Source organism: Canis lupus, chromosome 11 (genome assembly GCF_011100685.1).
Source record: "Canis lupus familiaris isolate Mischka breed German Shepherd chromosome 11, alternate assembly UU_Cfam_GSD_1.0, whole genome shotgun sequence".
Taxonomy (NCBI): Eukaryota; Metazoa; Chordata; class Mammalia; order Carnivora; family Canidae; genus Canis; species Canis lupus.
Window position 1 is genome coordinate 22750363 of NC_049232.1, and position 21166 is coordinate 22771528.

The window sequence follows — 21166 nt, forward strand, 5'->3', positions numbered from 1 at the left end:
GTGACATATATAGGATTTTTTTAAGAGTGAGAAAGGAAAGAACACTATGAATAAAGTTTTAAGTCTGAGGATTGAATTTGCCTATACTGAATTAAGAAAATGAATGTATAGATATAAGCAGTGTCAAATTCCATCCTTAAAATACTTTTCTAAAAATGCTCTAGGCCCAGTGTGGGCCTTGAACTCATAACCCCAAGATCAAGAGTAGCATACCCCACCAACTGGGCCAGCCAGGGCGCCCCCTTAAAATACTCCTAATTGAAACTGTTCTAAAAGCTATACACAAGAGAAAGAAAGTTTCCTTTTTCTTTTCAAATTTTTATTTAAATTCTAGGTATTTAACAGAGTGCAATCTGGGTTTCAGGAGAAGAATTTAGTGGTTCATCACTTCCAAGAGAATATTTTCAAACACGTGATTTTAAAGGTATTTGCTTAGTAATGTTTTGCAGAGAAACCATTTAAATGAGTATCAACCAAGTATACTTAAAGAAGAGGGTGGAGAACTAATGAATCATTACTACAGAATTCTGATTTATAAGCTTCAAATAATGTGGCAGTGATTTTCATTTCTGATAGCCTAATCTCTTGTCTCAATTCCTGCTTCAAGTGCAAGGAAAGGATAGTTAAAATGTACTTTTTTCAACTGCTAATCTTTGTAATTACTAACAATGCTTCTCTAAAATTTCTTTTTTTTCTTTCAGATTTTATTTATTTGGGTAACAGAGAGCATGAGCAGGGGGGAGGAGACAGGGAGAGAGAGAAGCAGGTTCCAGGGCTGGGGTGGGGGGCTGCTGATGCAGGACTGGATACCAGGATCCTAGGATCAGGACCTGAGCAAAAGACAGAGGCTTAACCAAGTTAGCCACCCAGGTGCCCCTTCTCTAACATTTCTAAAATAAAAGCAAAACATTGCTCTTCTGCAAACTCAGAAAATGCCATTGAACTATAACATTAATTTTTTAAAGTTCAAGATATTTTGGTAATGAATATAAATCCTGCTTCTGTGTTATGTCTGCACCACTAATTATTGACAAATTGTAATTTTTCCTTATTCCTCACCTGTAAAATAGAGAGGATACCATTACCTTCCTTAGTGGATTGTTGTGCGAATGGCTAGTACCTCACAGAAAGGAGACAGTCAGTAAATGTTTACTTTCATACTCTTAACTGGAATTTTAACACTGAACCTAGGATATTGTTTAGAGTAAGATACGGGGTAACACTGAGCTTGACAGATGAATATGCAAATAATACTAGGTTTAATTTTTCAAGTTAAAAGGATTCCCTCAGGGATACCTGGGTGGCTCAGTGGTTGAGAGTCTGCCTTTGGCTCAGGGCGTGATCCCGGGGTCCTGGAATCGAGTCCCACATCTGGCTGCCTGCGGGGAGCCTGCTCCTCCCTCTGCCTAGGTCACTGCCTCTGTGTCTCTCATGAAAAAATAAATAATTTTTTAAAAGATTTTATTTATCTATTTATGAGAGAGAAAGAGAGAGAGAGAGAGAGAGGCAGAGACACAGGCAGAGGGAGAAGCAGGCTCCACGAAGGGAGCCAACACGGGACTCGATCCCAGGACTCCAGGATCAGGCCCTGGGCTGAAGGCGGCGCTAAACTGCTGAGCCACCCGGGCTGCCCTAAATAAAATCTTAAAAAAAAAAAAAAAAATTTCCCTCACTGTTTTGCCCAATGTACCAAATACCTTACGTTCCTAATGAGTTTGGTTCTTTCGGCCAATGAGGTCAGAGTTTCAGCAGTTGTCAAAACAAATTTCTATGTTGTTCAAAAATCTTGGAAAAATTTATGAATCATTAGTTTCCCCCCGACAGTTTATCTGTTCCCCCACTCTGCTGGCCTTGGGCTATGGCCGGACGCTAACTCGTACTAGTCAGGGAGCTCACTTTGCCCCCAAACTAAGGAGGAGAACCGAAAACACCGCGTCACGGGCTCTCGAGCTGTCAGTGATCCCCTGTACCTGCACCTTCACCTTCACCTGACCAGGTGAGTAAACTGAGGACGAAGGGAAGGAAGGGCTCGTGTGCAGCTTAAAGTCATCCCGTCCTTTCCTGCAATGCCACCGTCTGACAGAAGCAGGTGTCCTATCCAGAGGACTCTGAGCGCGACCACCGCAGAGCAGGAAAGGAACCCGTTCCGCTTGAGTGCCGCCCGATTCCGGACACGAAAACAGAGACCCCCTTTCGCCTGGCCACCAGCAGGGGCCCCGATGGGCTCAGGCCCGAAACAGACACCTTCCCTGGGACCCACAGCTGCCGCCTGCCGGTGCCACCGGCGGAAGAGACTACCACTCACCAGCGAACGGAGAGGTCGCAATTCCTCGCCTGGCGTCTGCCCTACACCCTCCTAGATCGAACTGCAAAGCGCGATGGCTGCCGAAGCACCAGCTCCCGTCAGCGACTTCCGGGCCGGGGGTGTGCCTCCCTCGCAATGGTCCGCAGGGCTACAGTTCCACGAGCCTAAAGTTCCGCCTCCTCGCGGTTCCGCCGCCAGTGCCCCGGCGGAGCGCGTCTGCTGCCTGGAGCCAGCCTTCCCGCGACCTGGTCTCCCCACGTCCGCCCCCGCCCCCCGCCCCCAAGGCCTGCAGGGGCCCGAGGGCCTGGGCAGAGAAGGAAACGCGGGTCCGTAGCTTAGGAACATTATCCATGACATCTTTTCTTAAAAATACTACATTTAAAAATATATATATTTTAAAGTACACCTGTTTCTTGAATTCACAACTTACAAAACGTAATTATGTGCTAGATAACGTGTTAGATGCTAGGTTTTGAGCTAAACAAGACTGTCTTGATTCTGCTGTTCTTTACTAATGGATTCATGTTACCTTCCTTAAATGTGTTTAAATAAGGATAGCTGGGTGCCTTGAATGGAAGTGTGATGCTCTCCAAATTGCTTTAAGTCAGGTTTCTAGGTAATGGGGACAGAGGAGGAGCTGTTTGGGGGTTAAGGAATAGGTTATTCCATAGAATAAAAACCTATATAACTTGCTCAAGCTGAATCTCCCCCTTTCTACTGCAGCCTCAGGAAATGCCTTATCCTAGTGTCTTCCCTTCACATTTGCCATTTCTTCTGCCAGAACAAATTTTCTACACCTCTCCTCTCCATCTATGTCATACCCACTCTTCAGATTTCAACACGGATAGCCCTCTCTCATCAAAACCTCCCTCCTAGGGATGTCTGTGTGGCTCAGTCCATTTTGCTTCCCACTCTTAATTTCCCCTCAGGTCATAATTTCAGTGTTTTGAGATCAGCCCCACAGAGGGTTTCATGCTTAGTCGGGAGTCAGCTTGAGATTCTTTCCCTCCCCCTCTATTCCTCTTGCACAACCACCCCCTCCTACTCTCTCTCTCAAATAAATAAATAAATAAAATCTTAAAAAAAAAAAAAAAAAAAAAACAAACCCAAAAATCTCAGGTCATCTGGGTGGCTCGGTTAAGCATCTGCCTTCAGCTCAGGTCATGATCCCAGGGTCCTGGGGTGGAGCCTCACATTGGGCTCCTTGCTTGGCTGGGAACCTGCTTCTCTCCCTCTGCCTGTTGTGTTCTGTCTCTCTCTCTTTCTGTCAAATAAATAATATCTTTTGAAAAAGAACAAAAACAACCTGCCTCCCCATATGGTTTTCCCAGCAACCGTACAATTAGCCTATTATCATTCAAGTTACCTTATAATTGCCCAAGTAAATATGTATTTGTGTAAAGTCTCCCCCAACAGACATTCTGTAAGCTTCCTAAGGTGAGGAACCATATCTGCTTATTCCTCTCTTAAACCTGTTTCCAGTGCTTGGCAAACAGTAAGTGATCAGTTCATATGAACAAGTGATCCATTCATAAATGAAAAACTCCTAGGTACATTTTTGTTCTCAAGAGATTAAAGAATTGGGCCCCTGGGTGGCTTAGTCAGTTAAGTGTCTGCCTGTAGCTCAGGTCATGATTCTGGGGTCCTAGGATCGAGTCCTGCATTGGCTCTCCACTCAGTGAGGAGTCTGCCTCTCCCTCTCTCTCCTTGCCTGAGCTCCCCCGCTTGTACTCTCTCTCTGTGTCAAATAAAATATTTTAAAAAGGAGAGATATTGAAGAATTTCCCTAGAGTCCATTGATCTGAGCTAGAGGAAGTTGTTTTTCTTTTTTTTTTTTTTTTCATTTACTTATGATAGTCACAGAGAGAGAGAGAGAGAGAGGCAGAGACACAGGCAGAGGGAGAAGCAGGCTCCATGCACCGGGAGCCTGACGTGGGATTAGATCCCAGGTCTCCAGGATCGCGCCCTGGGCCAAAGGAAGGCGCCAAACCGCGGCGCCACCCAGGGATCCCGGAACTTGTTTTTCCATCTGGGTTCCCCTCTGCTCTCCTTTCCCACTTACCTACTCTTGAGTTTAGTTCGATTTGTTAAAATTGATGAGGAAATCTCATTTAAAATGGAGTCAGGAAGGGCGCCTGGCTGGCTCAGTCTGTGGAGGACTCAACTCTTGGTCTTCGGATCATGTGTGGAAGCCCCATGTTGGGTATAGAGATTAAATAAATAAATAAATAAATCGGGCAGCCTGGGTGACTCAGCAGTTTAGTGCTGCCTTTGGCCCAGGGTGTGATCCTGGAGACCCGGGATCGAGTCCCACATCGGGCTCCCTGCATGGAGCCTGCTTCTCCCTTTGCCTATGTCTCTGCCTCTCTCTCTCTCTCTCTCTGTGTGTCTCATGAATAAATAAATAAAATCTTAAAAAAAAAATTATATATATATATATATATATATATATATATATATATATATCTTAAAAATACATCTATAAAGTAAAGTAAAATAGAGTCAGGAGCCAGAAGTAGGAGCTCTCATACCCTACCACTCTTCCTCCATAGGAAGATCCATAGGAAGATTCCTATTCCCATCCATAGGAAGATTCCTATTGGCAGATCCCAATAGGAAGAGACTTACCTTGCCTTCCCCGTAGGAAAAAGATTCTATTGTATTGTGGTAGCAGGAGGAAAGAATTTCTTTGTTCAGCAACAGCCCAGCCAATGAGAGACTGTCACAACTCAGCCAATGAAAAACTACTACATTAAAACTCTCAGTTTGTTTCAATGGGCTTTTTGTTAATAACAAATATCTCTCAACTTTGCCATTCCTCTATAAAGAGTGGTCCTCTCATTTATCCTCTAGACTTTCAAAGCCCTAGCTTGTGTCTTTGGAAATGCAATTCTCTGCTATTTCAGAATAAACTTTTTTTTTCCCCAGTAGGATAACTGACAGTTTTATTTTTAAGGTTAACAGTTTTTGTTTTGTTTTGTTTTAATTTTAGACAGAGTGCATAAGTCGGGTGGGGCAGAGGGAGAAGGAGAGAGAGAATCCCATAGGCTCCATGCTCAGTGTGGAGCCTGATGCAGGGCTCAAGCCCATGACTCTGGGATCAGGATCTGACCAGAAATCAAGACTTTGATACTCAACAAATAGAACCACCCAGGCAACCCTAAGGTCAACGGGTTTAACAAACACATTTAAGTAATCAAAGTCACTTCACTGGACTCCTAAAAATTGTAGCTCTTTCTTTCCTGGTATTGCTGGAATTTTAGTCAGCCTTTAAAAAATCTAAATACTGGGATCCCTGGGTGGTGCAGCGGTTTAGCACCTGCCTTTGGCCCAGGGTGCGATCCTGGAAACCCGGGATCGAATCCCACATCGGGCTTCCGATGCATGGAGCCTGCTTCTCCCTCTGCCTGTGTCTCTGCCTCTCTCTCTTTCTCTCTCTGTGACTATCATAAATAAATAAAAATTAAAAAAAAAAATCTAAATACTTGCTGGCTTCAGCAACAAATTATAAAATGGCTAGCAATAAGGGAGTGTGACAATAAGCAAGACAGTGAATGTCTTTACTCAAGGACCTTTCCATTTGGCAGGGAAGTATGTTGGGTCACACCTAACTCTCAAAGAAGGTAGGGAGAGAGGGGATGATAATGTACAAAATGGTGGTGGCGGTGAGGGAGTGAAATGGATGGTGATGCCATGTTTGAGGAGAGTCTTAAAGGCTACATAGCATATTTTCCCACATTCTTTTTGGTAATTGTTGTTATAAAAGTAATACATATGAATTCTAAAAATCCAGAAAATACATCATGCAAACAAAAATCACCCCCAGTCTTACCTCACAGATTAAACCACTTTTATAAGATTATAATCAGACTATACACAGTTTTGTAAAATGGTTAAAATTAAAAACATTTATTACAGACAATTTACCATATAATTAAGTATTCTAAACTATGATTTTTTTATTAAGATTTTATTTGTTCATGAGAGACACACAGAGCGAGGCAGAGACATAGGCGGAGGAAGAAGCAGGCTCCCCATGAGGAGCTTGATGCAGGACTTGGTCCCAGGACCCTGGGATCACAACTTGAGCTGAAGGCAGACACTCAACCACTGAGCTACCCAGGTGCTCCAAACTATGAATTTTAATGGATGCATTTAAAAAGATTTTTTTAATTTACTTATGATAGTCACAGAGAGAGAGAGAGAGAGAGAGAGAGAGAGAGAGAGAGGCAGAGACACAGGCAGAGGGAGAAGCAGGCTCCATGCACCAGGAGCCCGACATGGGATTTGATCCCAGGTCTCCAGGATCGCGCCCTGGGCCAAAGGCAGGCGCCAAACCGCTGCGCCACCCAGGGATCCCAGTATTTTTAATAGAATATAAGAGATAAGACTATGCTTCTAAAGTCACCAGCCACTTAGTGTTTCTGTGTATGTAAAATGGGGATTAATGTCCAGAGGGATGATGTAAGAGAGAATAACATACAAAAAGGAAGAGAGATTTGAAAAGTACCAGGCAAGTATGATTTGACTGGGTAGATTTGAAGTGGACTATTTGGGACCTTGGCTCCCAAACTGTAGAGCACTTTATGGGTTTCCAGTAGAGCAGGAACACATTCAGTATTGTTTTTGAAAGTTTGCTCTGGCAGCAGTATGTGGGTTGACCTGGAACAGTTTGCCTGAAAACCGAGGTCAGGAATGAGGCCGCTCCACTCATGCAGGTGAGAGGGAAGAGAGGCCTGGGTTGGGTCAGTGGGAACTGAGAAACACAGAGTTGTGTGTGAGAAACTGTAAACATTGAAACCTATAAGATTTCATGATTGATGGCATGTTAGTAGCAAAAAATAAAGGAGATATCAAAGTCCAAAATTTTAACTTGGATTACTTCTCTATCCACTATAACAAACCTCACTTCAGGTTACTGACATCTCTGGTTTACTGCAACAACTCCATTCTTCTCCCTACAATCAGTGACCATCACAGCTGTTGTTTTTTGTTTTGTTTTGTTTTTTAAGTAAGTTTTAGGCCCAATGTGGGGCTCAAAGTCATGACCCCAAGATTAAGAGTCGCATGCTCCACCCACTGAGCCAGCCAGGCACCCTGGATTTTTTTTTTTTTTTTTTAACGAATTCATCTTAAAGCATGAATTGGATCAAATTACTCCTCTCTTTACAACTCTTCAAGTGCTTCCCAAGGCTTATTAGCTCCTTACAATGCCTTACAAGACTCTTGTTGCTCTGGCCCCCTCTACTTCTCCAATCTTCTCTCTTGCCATTCTGTCTTGCTCACCACAGCAAGATCATTCCTGTCTCTGCACTTTTGTAGGTACTGTTCGCTTTGGCCAGCGCCCTTCTTCTTCCCATTTTCTCTCTTTGTATAGCTAATTGTGTCATCCTTCAGATCATACCTTAAATGTCACCTCTTATCCAGACCATCCTAACCAAATCAGGCTCCAACAAGCTATTCTCTCAGTACCAGTACTTCACTAGCACAAATTTTACACTTAAAAATATGTGCATACATACAGTTTTCTTTTTTTTGTCTTAAAGATTTTATTTATTTATTTGACAGAGAGTGCACATGCACAAGCAGGAGGAGGGTTAGGGGGAAAATGAGAGGGAGAAGCAGACTCCCTGTGAAGCAGGGAGCCCAATGTCCTGGGATCATCATCTGAGCCAAAGGCAGACGATTAACCAAGTGAGCCACCCAGGCACCCCTACAGTTTTCTTTTGCTTCCTCCACTGTAAAATTCACAGTAGGAAGAGATCTTGTCTGTCCTGTTCTGTTTTTGCTTGGTGCTTAGCAAGTACCCGGCATATGGAAGCCACTTAATATTTGTTGAATAAATTAATCAGGGCAAAAAAAAAAAAAATTAATCAGGGCAGCCCAGGTGGCTCAATGGTTGATGGCATTGAGTGGTGCCTTCAGCCCAGGATGTGATCTTGGAGACCCAGGATTGAGTCCCACGTCAGGTTCCCTGCATGGAGCCTGCTTCTCCCTCTGCCTGTGTCTCTGCCTCTCTCTCTCTTTCTCTCTCTCTCTCTCTCCTGAATAAATAAAATCTTATAAAAAAATTTAAAAAAGAATAATCAACAAATGAAGGAACTGGTGACATCATTCAGCAGAAAGTACGATGAAAAGATGGGTTTTATTTTTTATTTATTTTTAAACATTTTAATTTATTTATTCATGAGAGACACAGAGAGAGGCAGAAACATAGAGGAAGAAGCAGGCTCCCTGTGGGGACCCTGATGGGGGAATCAATCCCAGGGCCCCGGGGATCACAACCTGAGCCAAAGGCAGATGCTTGACCACTGAGCCTCCCAGACACCCCAAAAAGATGGGTTTTAGAGGGGAAGATGCATCCCAGATCTCTGATACTGTGGTGCTAAGGTGTTTGCAAAGGGTATAGGGACAGAGGGAATTATTTTGTTAGAAAAGGAAAATAAATTGGCACTTGATATTGTACTTCCAGTGCTGCCTGGGCAGATGGGGCCTGACCAGTTACTCTATTAGGTCTGTAACAGATGGGACACAATGTACAATAATAGGTAGGAACCCAAAAGAATTAAAGAGGACATAATTCAGAAACAAGTGCTAGTAATATGATTTAGGCTATACTTCAAACATGAACTTGTAGTAGTGAATTAATGAGGGGCAAAATAGTCAGAAGATGGGAAAAAATGACACTTTAAATTAATTCATTCAAAAACATTTAATGAACACCTGTTAATGGTGAGTCCCCAAGTCAAGTGCTGGTAATACGGATGTGAAAAGGACACAGTCCTTGGTTTCTACTCTCTGAGGGTCTAAACAAGGAGACAGATATGAAATCAAAATAATTACCTTAAAATGGGCAGGATATATATAGAATTTTCTTCCACTGAAGAAAGGCAAACATAGACCCAAGTATTTAATTATGAGAAGTGCTATGAAAAAAAATAATAAGCAGTATAAAAGGGATAGAGTGAGCAGGAATGGTATGCTATTGTATGGGATGTTCAGAGAAGGGGTCAACAATAAGTTAACATTTGAATAAAGGCTGAAGGGGTAGAGACTGAGCCACATGTGTATCTTGAGGAAGAGCGTCTGAGGTAATGGAAATAAGTGTAAAAGGCAGGCTTGTGGTTGGGTAGCTAGAGAAATAGCAGTGGAATGACTGAGATAGAGTGTGGAAGCTAAGACAGGAGGTAGCAGGGCAAGGTCACGTAGAACTTTGAAGGCTGAGTAGGACTTTGGATTTTACTCAGTGCGAGATGAGAAAAGCCATACAGAGGAACTTTATGGAACAGGCATAGGGAGCAATTACAGGTGTTGGGGGTACAGGAAAATAAAGACAGAATCAGTATTGAGGACTCACTTCAACATGTAGGATGGATTGGAGAGAAGGAAACCAGAAAACTATACCAGTATTTTCAGTGCAAGATGTTGAAAATTAACCAGTGGGCAGTGAGAATGGCAAGAACTACATAAAGATGAAAAGTTTTCAAAGAAAACAATGGGATTTGCTGGCGTGGTGTGAGATGAGTGTTCTTGGGATATAGCTTCAGAGCCGCTGACTTTAGATACAAACAGATGTCCTGTCAGGCAAATGAGGTCAAAGGAACTGTTCTTAAAATGGTGTCACAAGAGTTTCAGAACAAACCTGTTGTTTGTAACTGAAACCGTTTTATTGGTATGTTTGAAATAGAACATGTTTTAAATAATTAAAGGACCTAAAATAATTCCCCCTATTCTGTAAAGTAAATAGAATTGCTCCTGTTTATCAGCTGACAATTCAACAGTGATGAGCAGGCAGGCAAAGGGGCCCTAGTGTGTGAGCCTGACTCCACTTCTGCATGTCAGCAAATTTTATTAGGAATGCCTATCTACCTCTTTTGGGTCTAAAATAAAGAATAAACTTAATTTATTTTTTAAAAAAGATTTTATTTATTTATTAGAGAGAGAGAGAGAGAGAGAGAGAGAACGCAGAAGCAGAGGGAGCAGCAGGCAGTGGGAGAGGGAGAAGCAGAAGCAGGCTCTGGGCTCTGCAGGGAGCCTGATATAGGGCTCGATCCCAGGACCCCGGGATCATGGCCTGAGCCCAGGCAGACTCTCAACCAACTGAGCCACCCAGGAGCCCCTAAAAAATCAACCTTAATGGAATATTCTTTGTATAGTTCTGTCTCCTTGCTGAGACTCTGCAGTATCACTTATTTTTTTTGCTTATCATTTTCTGCAGTGGAAGGCTTTGAAAATAATGTGCAGAAAATCTGATACATACATACATGAAGGGCATATCTATGGCAGAAGGGTCCTGTTGTTCTGGAAAACAAGGATAAAAAGGTAGAATATATTCTTGACATCAGTTTAGGAAAATGTATGGTACTGTAGGGTAGATACAGGTAGTTAATTAAAAAAAAATCAGTACCCTTAACAACTGATAATAGCACTAACAATTTTTCCTTGATATTTATGTAGCCACACTTTAAGAAGTCAGAGAAGGATGTGACAATGTGTAGGTGACACTTAAAAAGAAAATTACCAGGCAGCCTGGGTGGCTCAGTGGTTTAGCTCCACTTTCAGCCTAGGGAGTGATCCTGGAGACCCGGGATCGAGTCCCACGTCGGGCTCCCTGCATGGAGCCTGCTTCTTCCTCTGCCTGTGTCTCTGCCTCTGCCTCTCTCTCTCTGTGTCTATCATGAATAAATAAATAAAATCTTTTAAAAAGTTACCTTTTTAAGTATGCTGTTTCACCTCAATTCCTTTTTTTTTTTTTTATTTATTTATGATAGTCACACAGAGAGAGAGAGAGAGAGAGAGAGAGAGGCAGAGACATAGGCAGAAGGGGAAGCAGGCTCCATGCACCGGGAGCCCGACGTGGGATTCGATCCCGGGTCTCCAGGATCGCGCCCTGGGCCAAAGGCAGGCGCCAAACCGCTGCGCCACCCAGGGATCCCATGTTTCACCTCAATTCTTAAACTTCATATTGTCCCTGAGGGTGGGCAGCTACTTTTCAAAATATTTTAAAACTGACTATTGAAAATGTAAAAAAAAACTTCTGAAGAGACTTAACCATAGGTTTTTGGGGAATAATAACAACATGGAGGGAGGAGAACAAATTTTAGAAAAAGCACTGTTTACTTACTTGCATATTATGTTTATTTACCTTATTTAACCAACCGTGATTTATGTTTTAAAATGGGTAATCCTTTCTGTCAGTTTTTTTTTTCCTCTGAACACACAGATACTGCTTAAACAGAACAAAGTCCAAAAGAAGCTTGATTTAACTGAATCAAACTCCTGTGCCAAGGTCAATAAACCAACTAAGGAGTTGCAAGAAAGAAAAAGAAAGAAAGAAAAAAAAAAGAGAAACAACATTAAAGTCCTGCAAGTTTGAGACCAGATCTAAGCATTTGCCCCTTTGAAGATTGACCCTGATTTTCTGTCTGACCTCAGGAAGATACAGTTTCTCTGAGATCTGTTTTCTTTTTAAAACATTGAGAGGAAAAAAAAAAAAATTAAACATTGAGAGGAAAGCATTCTTGTGATATATGATTTGGGACTTTGTTATATGGAGTTTGACCAAAAGTATCATCTTCATCCTAAAGACACTTTCATATTTGAATCTTGTACAAAGGAGTTTAATTGTTTAACTCCATACATGGCAAATATATTTTTAGTAAGATTCTGAGGCAAAAGGGCAGCCCCCGTGGCTCAGCGGTTTAGCACCTGCAGCCCAGAGCGTGATCCTGGAGACCTGGAATCGAGTCCCCCATCGGGCTCCCTGCATGGAGCCTGCCTGTCTCTGTCTCTGTGTCTCTCATGAATAAGTAAATGAAATCTTAAAAAAAAAAAAAAAAGATTCTGAGGCAAAGGATAAAAACAGGGAAACAGGGTTAGGATAAAATTTTACCCTTCGTTATTTGAATGCATACTGTTTGCTTTTCTTGTCTGACACAGCAGTTTAACTCTTGCTCTAATGATTACATATGTAATAGAACATATTATAAATTCAGCATTTCTTAGCAGGCACTTGATATCGAAGGAGTTAAGCAAGGTGTACTTCACCCTTCACGGGTTGCAAAACCCTTGGCATGACATTTTAATCAACAGCATAAATCTATAGTTTAAAGAGCAGCTTTGTCATCAGCTCAGAGCAGGAAAAACCTAAGAAGAATGAAGGTAGCTTTAAAATGGCTACCGAGATCAATTAACTATTATCCTATCACTTCGGTTTCTACCTCCCTTTGGCCTAAAAAGAAAAAAAAAAGAAGTCTGGGGGGGGGGGGGGGGGGGGGGGGGGCGGGGATCCACTTGCCCAGAAAGGAAGTTTGAATATTTTACCTTACTGTAAACTCTTAGAAGAGGAACTAAAAACTGCCACTAAAAGGACTGTTGAGTATGATGTTAATGAACTTTCGCGTGACTACGCTATGAATCAGCGAGTTTCAGAATAAAAATTAGTTGAGTCGTCGTCTAGTCAAAAAACAAAGTCCTCGATGTGACTACACCTTTAATACACGTTCATTAACTACCCCCTTAAAAAACAAACAAACAATAACCTCCCTTACAATTTACACGTGCCATACGATGATGAAATTTCAGAGAAATGAAACCTGCGAGGACTATTCATCAGTTCAGCTAGCGGAGGCATCGTTGACGTCTGTCGTCCCAGGTAAGGTGCACAAACGGTAAGAGAGGAACTGTCAGACCCACCCCCCGAAAGTGGCCACTGAAAGCCCGGCCAGCGCTCAGATCCTGGCCCTGCCCGCCAGATGACGTTCACTACGGCGGGGATTTCCGTAGCGGTGACACACGCCACTTCCGGCCGGCCGTAAGACTCCGTGACGTGGCAGGCGAGGTCGAGCACGGTGCTTCGCGCTGGGACACCCGGAGCTGTCAGGTGGCCTCCGGGCAGCCCCGACGGGGAGACGAGAGCGTCCCGACCGCGGCGGCGGCTGCGAGCCCGGAGCCGGAAGTGCCACGTGTCCCGATTGCGCCTGCGCGGCCAGCGGCTGACAGGCACTTCCGGCCGGGGCCTCTCTCCTGTCTCGCTAGGCTGCCGCCTTCCAGCCTGGCGTTCTCGGCCCGTCCGGTCCGACACCCAAGCCCCAGCTCCCAGGCCAAGCGGTGGCCGCTGGCGGGCTGGGAAGAATGCCGCGCCGTGCCTAGGGCTTGATGCACCGCCCTCTCTCCTCCTCGCCTCCGTCCTGAGTCGTTAGCTCCTGCCCTCCGCTTCCAGCAGTCGTCGTTCAGCTGTTGGTTGGCGGTGTCTCAGACCCCGACCATCCCCTTCCAACCCCGACACGCACTGTCGTCATGTCCCAGCCGGGGATACCGGCCTCCGGCGGCGCCCTGACCGGCCTGCAGGCCCAGAACGGGGCCGCCTCGGCCTCGGGGTCTGTCTACACCAACGGTGAGTCCCTCCTGGGGCGGCCGGCCGGCGGGGCCTGGGCCCGGGCTCCGGCTCCGGCTCCAGCTGACCTTTGGTTACTGCGGCTGCCTGTGGCCACCGGAGACGGTGACCTCCCGGTCGGGCCAATGAACGGGGGGTGGTGGGCGCCTGGGCGGAGCGGTACGCCGCTGCAGCCCGGGGCTCGTCTTAGGGGGTCTCCTGTGGGTTCATTCGTGCGTTCGGGGAGCAGGTAATGAGCGCTAGCTGAATGGAGCAACGCTGGGTATACATGGGTGAGAAATACAGACTTGGTGCATACCTCAGGACTCCTAGTGCCTGTTTATGTGCTTTCCCCCTCCTTGCCACTTCACCCTGTCTTCCAGAGAGCAGTTTTCGTCCGGCGGGGGGCGGGAGGGGGATGCTGATTTATTTCAGTCCTGCAGGGCCTGCGGTGGGGGTGGGGGGCGTACCTAGTCTCAATTTGTGGACGTGAATGATTGTGCTTTTGGGAGTCCCCTTGAAGCCCTGCTCATGTCTCCCAGAACCTTACCCAAATTGTACTTATGCCACCTGTTCAGTGTTTCAGCTTTGGAAGGACCAAATAACAAGGGACCATCTCCTGTTTGATTTCTAGGGCTCTTTACGCACTTAGGAAAGTGGTTGAACCTCCCTCGATAGTGTACGTGTGGCACTACACTTTGCCACTTGGTGTGAGAGTTACATAGTTTGCTGCCTCTTCTAGGATTCTTTACATCGTCCTACCTTGTGATTTGCTGAACTTACAATAATTGTTACCCATTAGAGAAAGATTTTTTTTTTTTTTTTTTTTTTTTTTTTTTTTTTTTTGCTAATATCTTGCCAAGTTACTGATTTACCTATAAATCTTTGGCTGGTTGAAACAAAACTAGTCGTATAAAACTAATATACTTCAATCGCCCACTAGAACCTAAGATTGTCGTGAAGTTTGGGAAAATAGCCAGAGACTAAAATAGCTAATTGACAGTGTTTTTAAGAGAAGACTGCTGTTTGCTTTACAAAGAAGGCTCTAAAAGACTTTTAAAAATGTCTGTGAGTAGGCAGGTATGTAGGCAGAAGCAAGAATAAGTGGTAAGCACTGTAATGGCGTTAGGTTGAATGAATCGTTCTTTCTCATTTGTGGTAACAGATTATATAAACTACATTTTATTCTAAGCTATTTAGTAACATTTATACTGAGAATGAAATCATTTTAAGGCTTTCACTTTTATGTTAAAAAAATGTCACATAGCTATAGCTTCTTCTTAAAACCTATAAATTGGAATTTTATGTGAGCTTTAGAAGACAAATCCTGGGCAGCCCGGGTGGCTCAGTGATTTAGCGCCGCCTTCAGCCCTGGGCCTAATCCTGGAGACCCAGGATCGAGTCCCACCCCCAGCTTCTTGCATGGAGCCTGCTTCTCCCTCTGCCTGTCTCTGCCTCTCTCTCTCTCTCTCTGTGTCTCTCATGAATAAATAAATGAAATCTTAACAACAACAACAACAACAAAAATACATCCTGCAAATATGTAAGTGTAGTTGTGGTATTTTTGAAGTATTAAAGGAAATTAGCCATTGTGATATGTAGTATAAAAGATTTTGTTGCTATGTTGATTTGATCCTATCCAAGAGATATTTCTTGCACACCTTCTAAGTTCTGTCCTTGGAAATGTAAAAGAGAACAAGGAAACAGTCCTTGTACACAAGTTGCCCAGAATAGTTTCAAGACTTAATTAAACCAGATTGGGTTTTGAGAAGAGATAACATGGAAGAAATCACAAATCCCCTACAAGCTATTCAAATGGTGATGGACACACTTGGCATTCCTTACTAGTAAATGATAACATTTTCAGTATGTACCGTAAAAAATACTAAAGCTAATCATGAATGTGTAAAGTGTTTTTGGCTCTCCTTTGTACAGCTTCTAAAATCTGACTCTGCATTAAAATTAAAATATATATGGGATCCCTGGGTGGCGCAGCGGTTTGGCGCCTGCCTTTGGCCCAGGGCGCGATCCTGGAGACCCGGGATCGAATCCCACGTCGGGCTCCCGGTGCATGGAGCCTGCTTCTCCCTCTGCCTCTCTCTCTCTCTCTGTGACTATCATAAATAAATAAAAATTTAAAAAAAATTAAAAAAAAATTAAAATATATAGGGGATCCCTGGGTGGCGCAGCAGTTTGGTGCCTGCCTTTGGCCCAGGGCACGATCTTGGAGACCCGGGATCAAATCCCACGTCGGGCTCCTGGTGCATGGAGCCTGCTTCTCCCTCTGCCTTTGTCTCTCCTCTCTCTCTCTCTCTCTCTCTCTCTCTGTGATGACTATCATAAATAAATTTTAAAAAAATTAAAAAATATATATGTAACAATAAAAAATTGGGGATTCACTTAGAAAAAGAAATCATAAGGTTACAAATACATGTATCCTTTTTATTTGTTTTTTTTTTTAATTTTTATTTATTTATGATAGTCACAGAGAGAGAGAGAGAGGCAGAGACACAGGCAGAGGGAGAAGCAGGCTCCATGCACCGGGAACCCGACGTGGGATTCGATCCCGGGTCTCCAGGATCGCACCCTGGGCCAAAGGCAGGCGCCAAACCGCTGCGCCACCCAGGGATCCCCATGTATCCTTTTTAAAATATAATTTTGAAAGTCTTTAAATCCCCATTTCTAAAGTTTTTGTAGAATTATTCTCAGTAAAATGGCTGATGGCTTGTACTGGGTTTCTTCATATCGCGAACAGTGACAACAGTAGAGATGTGGTGGAAAATTGGAGAGGGTATTTCTCTAGGTGAAAAAAACTTCAGTCCTGGAATCTGGTTTTATTGGTTAACTTTTTTTTTTTAAACTTTTTTTCCCTAAGATTTTATTTATTTATTTATTTATTTATTTATTTATTTATTTATTTATTCATTCATGAGAGACAGAATGAGAGAGAGAGAGAGGCAGAGACAGAGGTAGAGGAGAAGCAGGACTCCATGCAGGGAGCCCAGTGTGGGACTCGATCCCAGATCCCGGGATCACCACCTCAGCCAAAGACAGATGCTCAACCACTGAGCCACCCAGGCAGCTCTCTTGGTTAACTTTATTTATTTATTTATTTATTTATTTATTTATTTATTTATTATTTATGATAGTCACAGAGAGAGAGAGAGGCAGAGACATAGGCAGAGGGAGAAGCAGGCTCCATGCACCGGGAGCCCGACGTGGGATTCGATCCCGGGTCTCCAGGATTGCGCCCTGGGCCAAAGGCAGGCGGCAAACCACTGCGCCACCCAGGGATCCCTCTTGGTTAACTTTTTCAAGGCACTTATTGCTGCTTAAATATTCTTTTGAATACTCATACTGTAAATTCAGTGTAGCTTTTTATTTTATTTTAATTTTATTTTGTTTTATTTTTTATAAAAAGATCAATCTGGAGTTGTGATATCTCTCTATCTCTCTCTCTCTCCCTCCCTCTCTCTCCCTCTCTCCCTATTTTTTTAAGATTTTATTTGTTTGACAGAGAGAAAGAAGGGAGAGTAGCAGGGAGAGGGAGACATAGGTTCCCCACCGAGTGGGAAGCCTGATGTGGGGCTCCATCCCAGGACCCGGAGATCATGATCTGAGCTGAAGACAGACGCTTAACCAACTAAGCCACCTAGTCACCCTTTTATTTTATTTTATTTTTTTATTTTATTTTATTTTATTTTATTTTATTTTATTTTATTTATTTTTTAAGATTTATTTATTTATTCATGAGAGACACAGACTGAGAGGCAAAAACACAGGCAGAGGGAGAAGCAGGCTCCATGCAAGGAGCCTGATGGGGGACTCGATCCCGAATCCCAAGATCACGACCTGAGCTGAAGGTAGGTGCCCAACTGCTGAGCCACACAGGCATCCCTAAAACTTCAAGGCTTTAAACTGACATATCTTCATCTTATTGTTATGTAATAAGGCTAAAGGCAAATCATGACTCCCACTTTTTTTTTTTTGATTAAAGATTTTATTTTTTTCTTTATTTTTAGTTTTTTTTAAGTAATCTCTACACCCAGTGTGGGGCTCATACTCCCAACCCCAAGATCAAGAGTTGCATGCTCTGCTGACTGAGCCAGCCATCCAGGTGTTCCTCATGGCTCCCACTTTTTTTTTTTTTAAGTCTGTTCTTTCTTTCTTATTTTATTTTATATTTTATTTATTTTATTTTATTTTATTTATTTTATTTATTTATTTTATTTTATTTATTTTATTTTATTTTATTTTATTTATTTTATTTTATTTTATTTTATGAGAGACAGAGAGAGAGGCAGAGGGAGGAGAAGCAGGCTCCATGCAGGAACCTGATGCGGGACTCGATCCCGGAACTCTGGGATCATGTCCTGAGCTGAAGGCAGATGCTCAACTGCTGAGCCACCCAGGCGTCCCATAGTTATTTCTTTACAGAGTGCATGCACGCAGGGTGGGGGATTGGAGAGAGGAAAAGAGGGAGAGGGACAAGCAGACTTTGCACTGAGTGCAGAGCCCAATGCAGGGCTCCATCCCATAACCCTGAGATCATTACCTGAGCCAAAATCAAGTCGGCTGCTTAGCCCACTGAGCCATCCCATGATTCCCACTTTTAATTAGCTTGTTTATTGACTATTTGATTCAATTTGCCAAGGCAGTTAGAAACTGCAGTTTTACTCATTTTGTTTTTGTGATATTTATGTAATATTCACTTTTTCCTATATAAAGGTCAGAAGGATATTTGCCACTCTCTGTCCCACCTAGATTGCAGATCATCTTCTCTCCAGCTTTTCACATGGTGTCTAGCACATTTTAGGAGTTACCAGTTTTATTGAATAAAAGTTTTAGAGTTGGATATTTTGCAATTTAAGTCCCTAAACATGTATTCACTTCATATAGGATTAGAGCTCATTTCCAACTCCTTTTTTTCTGATTAATTTTTCAGCTTATTTTTCTACAGTATTAGCCAAAACCATAAAATATGTTGGGGGGTGGTGTTTGGTCATCAATTTAAATGCTAGACTTGTGCTATCTTTATTGTAGATATGACAGAAATGTAGATCGTTTTTAGTTTCACTATGATATAAACCATGTTTATGATTGTGTACTTGATATAGGAAGTCTCTAGTCATGATCAAAGCATGCTATGAATAAAGTTAGCATGTGGTCTATAGCAATGATTATTGTGGTCCTTTCATGTTTTCAGTAGGGGCAGTAACTGTGGACTTCTATAAACTTTTTGTGTATGTGTATGAGAACTTAAGCTGTTGAAAGAAAGCAATAGAGGGGTGCCTGGGTGGCTCAGATGGCTGGGCATCTGACTCTTGATTTCGGCTCAGGTCACGATCTCAGGGTCATGGGACTGAGCCCCACCAATGGCTCTGTGTTCAGTACAGAGACATCCATTTGTTGCACGTAAAGTTGGTTAGCTAAGTGATTAGAATATATTTTGATGCGTGGGGTGAAAATTTTTTCCTGGTAGTTAATTTATCCTTCAAACCTCTTGTATTTAAAAGCATATACAGACAAAAAAAGGAACTTTTCAAAGTTTAAAGAAAATATTGCTGTCTCAAATATTATATTTTTGAATACTTGGTTTCTTTTCTCTAACTTTTATTTATACTTCCATGTATGACACCATAATTAGTAGAACCCATACTCTAAGAGCCTTGAATTAATTTGTTTTTTTTAAAATATTTTATTTATTTATTCATGATAGTCACAGAGAGAGAGAGAGAGAGAGAGAGAGGCAGAAACATAGGCAGAGGGAGAAGCAGGCTCCATATAGGGAGCCTGACGTGGGATTCGATCCCGGGGCCTCCAGGATCGCGCCCTGGGCCAAAGGCAAGCGCTAAACTGCTGCGCCACCCAGGGATCCCCCTTGAATTAATTTGAATTGGTTATTCAGTTGGATTCATGTATGATAGATGGAAAATGTGAACTGTCCCTGGAAAATAGTAGCTCCATATGTATTTACTGAATGGATTGATGAATGAATTGCTTAAGAATGTGAAGATCGTAGGTCTTTATCTTTCTTGAAATTTTAGGAGAAACCATTCTGGGCAACATCTTTTCCCCTGAGTGTTAAATTTGCATGAAAAGGATAGTTTATGGATTGTGATTTTGTGACTGCTCAGTAGGCTTTCTTGTAGAAACTTGTAAAATTAAAATTTATTTTATATTCATTGGGGTGGTATGTAGAAGTATCTTTTAATTTTTGCATGTTAGCTTTCATGAATAATCATATATCAATCATTTTGACACATCATTGGTTTCTAAACTTGATAGCTTTATTCTGAAGTACATGAGAACCACTAGTACATAAAATTTTCACTAATGGAGATTCTGGGACCTCATTGAGTACTACAGAATAGAAATTTACAAGGGTGGAACCTCTATCTCTTTGATTCTATTTTTTTTTAAGATTTTATTTATTTATTCATAGAGACACAGAGAGAGAGAGAGAGAGAGAGAGGCAGAGACACAGGCAGAGGGAGAAGCAGGCTCCATGTAGGGAGCCCGATGTGGGACTCGATCCCGGGTCTCCGGGTTCACGCCCTGGACTGAAGGCGGCGCTAAACCGCTGAGCCACCCGGGCTGCCCTATATCTTTGATTCTAAAGCTGCTGTTTGGATAATTGAGAAGCAATCATCTGCTTTTACTTTAAAGATTTTATATATTTATTTTGAGAGAGTGAGAGCGAGAGAGCAGGGGGACAAGCAGAGGGAGAGGGACAAGCAGACTCCGTGCTGAGCATGGAGTACATCACAGGCTTGATCTCAGGACCTGAAGACTGAGACCTGAGCAGAAACCAAGTCAGATCCTCAGCCTACTGAACCACACAAGGTGCCCCATCTTCTTTTATTTTAATTCCTTGTTTGCTTCTTTGCCTCTTTAACTTCTCTGAATTTGGTTTCTATTTCCATTCTTCCCTCAAAACAGCCCTAAATAAGGCTACAAATGACTTTTTGGTTATTAAATAAAAATATATATTTCATTTTTCATTGTTATTTTTCTTTTTTTTTTTAAGACTTTATTTATTTATTCATAGAGACAGAGAGAGAGAGAGAGGCACAAACACAGGCAGAGAGAGAAGCAGGCACCATGCAGAGAGCCCGACATGGGACTCGATCCAGGGTCTCCAGGATCATGCCCCTGGGCTGCAGGCAGCGCTAAACCACTGCGCCACCCGGGCTGCCCATCATTGTTATTTTTCAAGCAACATCTGATACCCTTTAACATTACTTGTTTTGTTTTAAGACCCTTCTGATTTGGTTGCTCTTTCTCAACAGCAATGTTCTCAATATTTCTACCTTTTTTTACTGCTTTTTTTCTTCTCTTTCTTAAATGTTTGTCAGCATTCTGACCTGTTTCTCTTCTTTTTCTTTCTTTAAAAAAAAAAAACAACAACAACAATAAGAGTGCCTAGGTGGCTCAGTCAGTACAGTATGTGCTCTTGGTCTCAGGGTTGTGAGTTTGGATCCCAT

The 21166-nt window shown here is 42.7% G+C and overlaps 2 protein-coding genes and 1 long non-coding RNA gene across 3 annotated transcripts in view; 2 read left to right on the forward strand and 1 right to left on the reverse strand.

The window, feature by feature from the left end:
• The window catches only part of LOC111098029, a 32563-nt gene extending 31828 nt beyond the window's left edge, over positions 1-735 (forward strand). Inside the window, exon 5 of the long non-coding RNA XR_005366690.1 lies at positions 335-735. This is a non-coding gene — a long non-coding RNA (uncharacterized LOC111098029). The remainder of the gene's footprint in view (positions 1-334) is intronic.
• The window catches only part of SAR1B (secretion associated Ras related GTPase 1B), a 29745-nt gene extending 27282 nt beyond the window's left edge, over positions 1-2463 (reverse strand). The window contains exon 1 of the mRNA XM_038552196.1: positions 2306-2463. The gene's annotated coding sequence lies outside the window, so the exon portion shown is untranslated. The remainder of the gene's footprint in view (positions 1-2305) is intronic.
• A 10698-nt stretch (positions 2464-13161) lies between these two features.
• The window catches only part of SEC24A (SEC24 homolog A, COPII coat complex component), a 63394-nt gene continuing 55389 nt past the window's right edge, over positions 13162-21166 (forward strand). Inside the window, exon 1 of the mRNA XM_038552195.1 lies at positions 13162-13700. Within this exon, the coding sequence (XP_038408123.1) occupies positions 13604-13700 (97 nt within the window). The 5' untranslated portion in view covers positions 13162-13603. The remainder of the gene's footprint in view (positions 13701-21166) is intronic.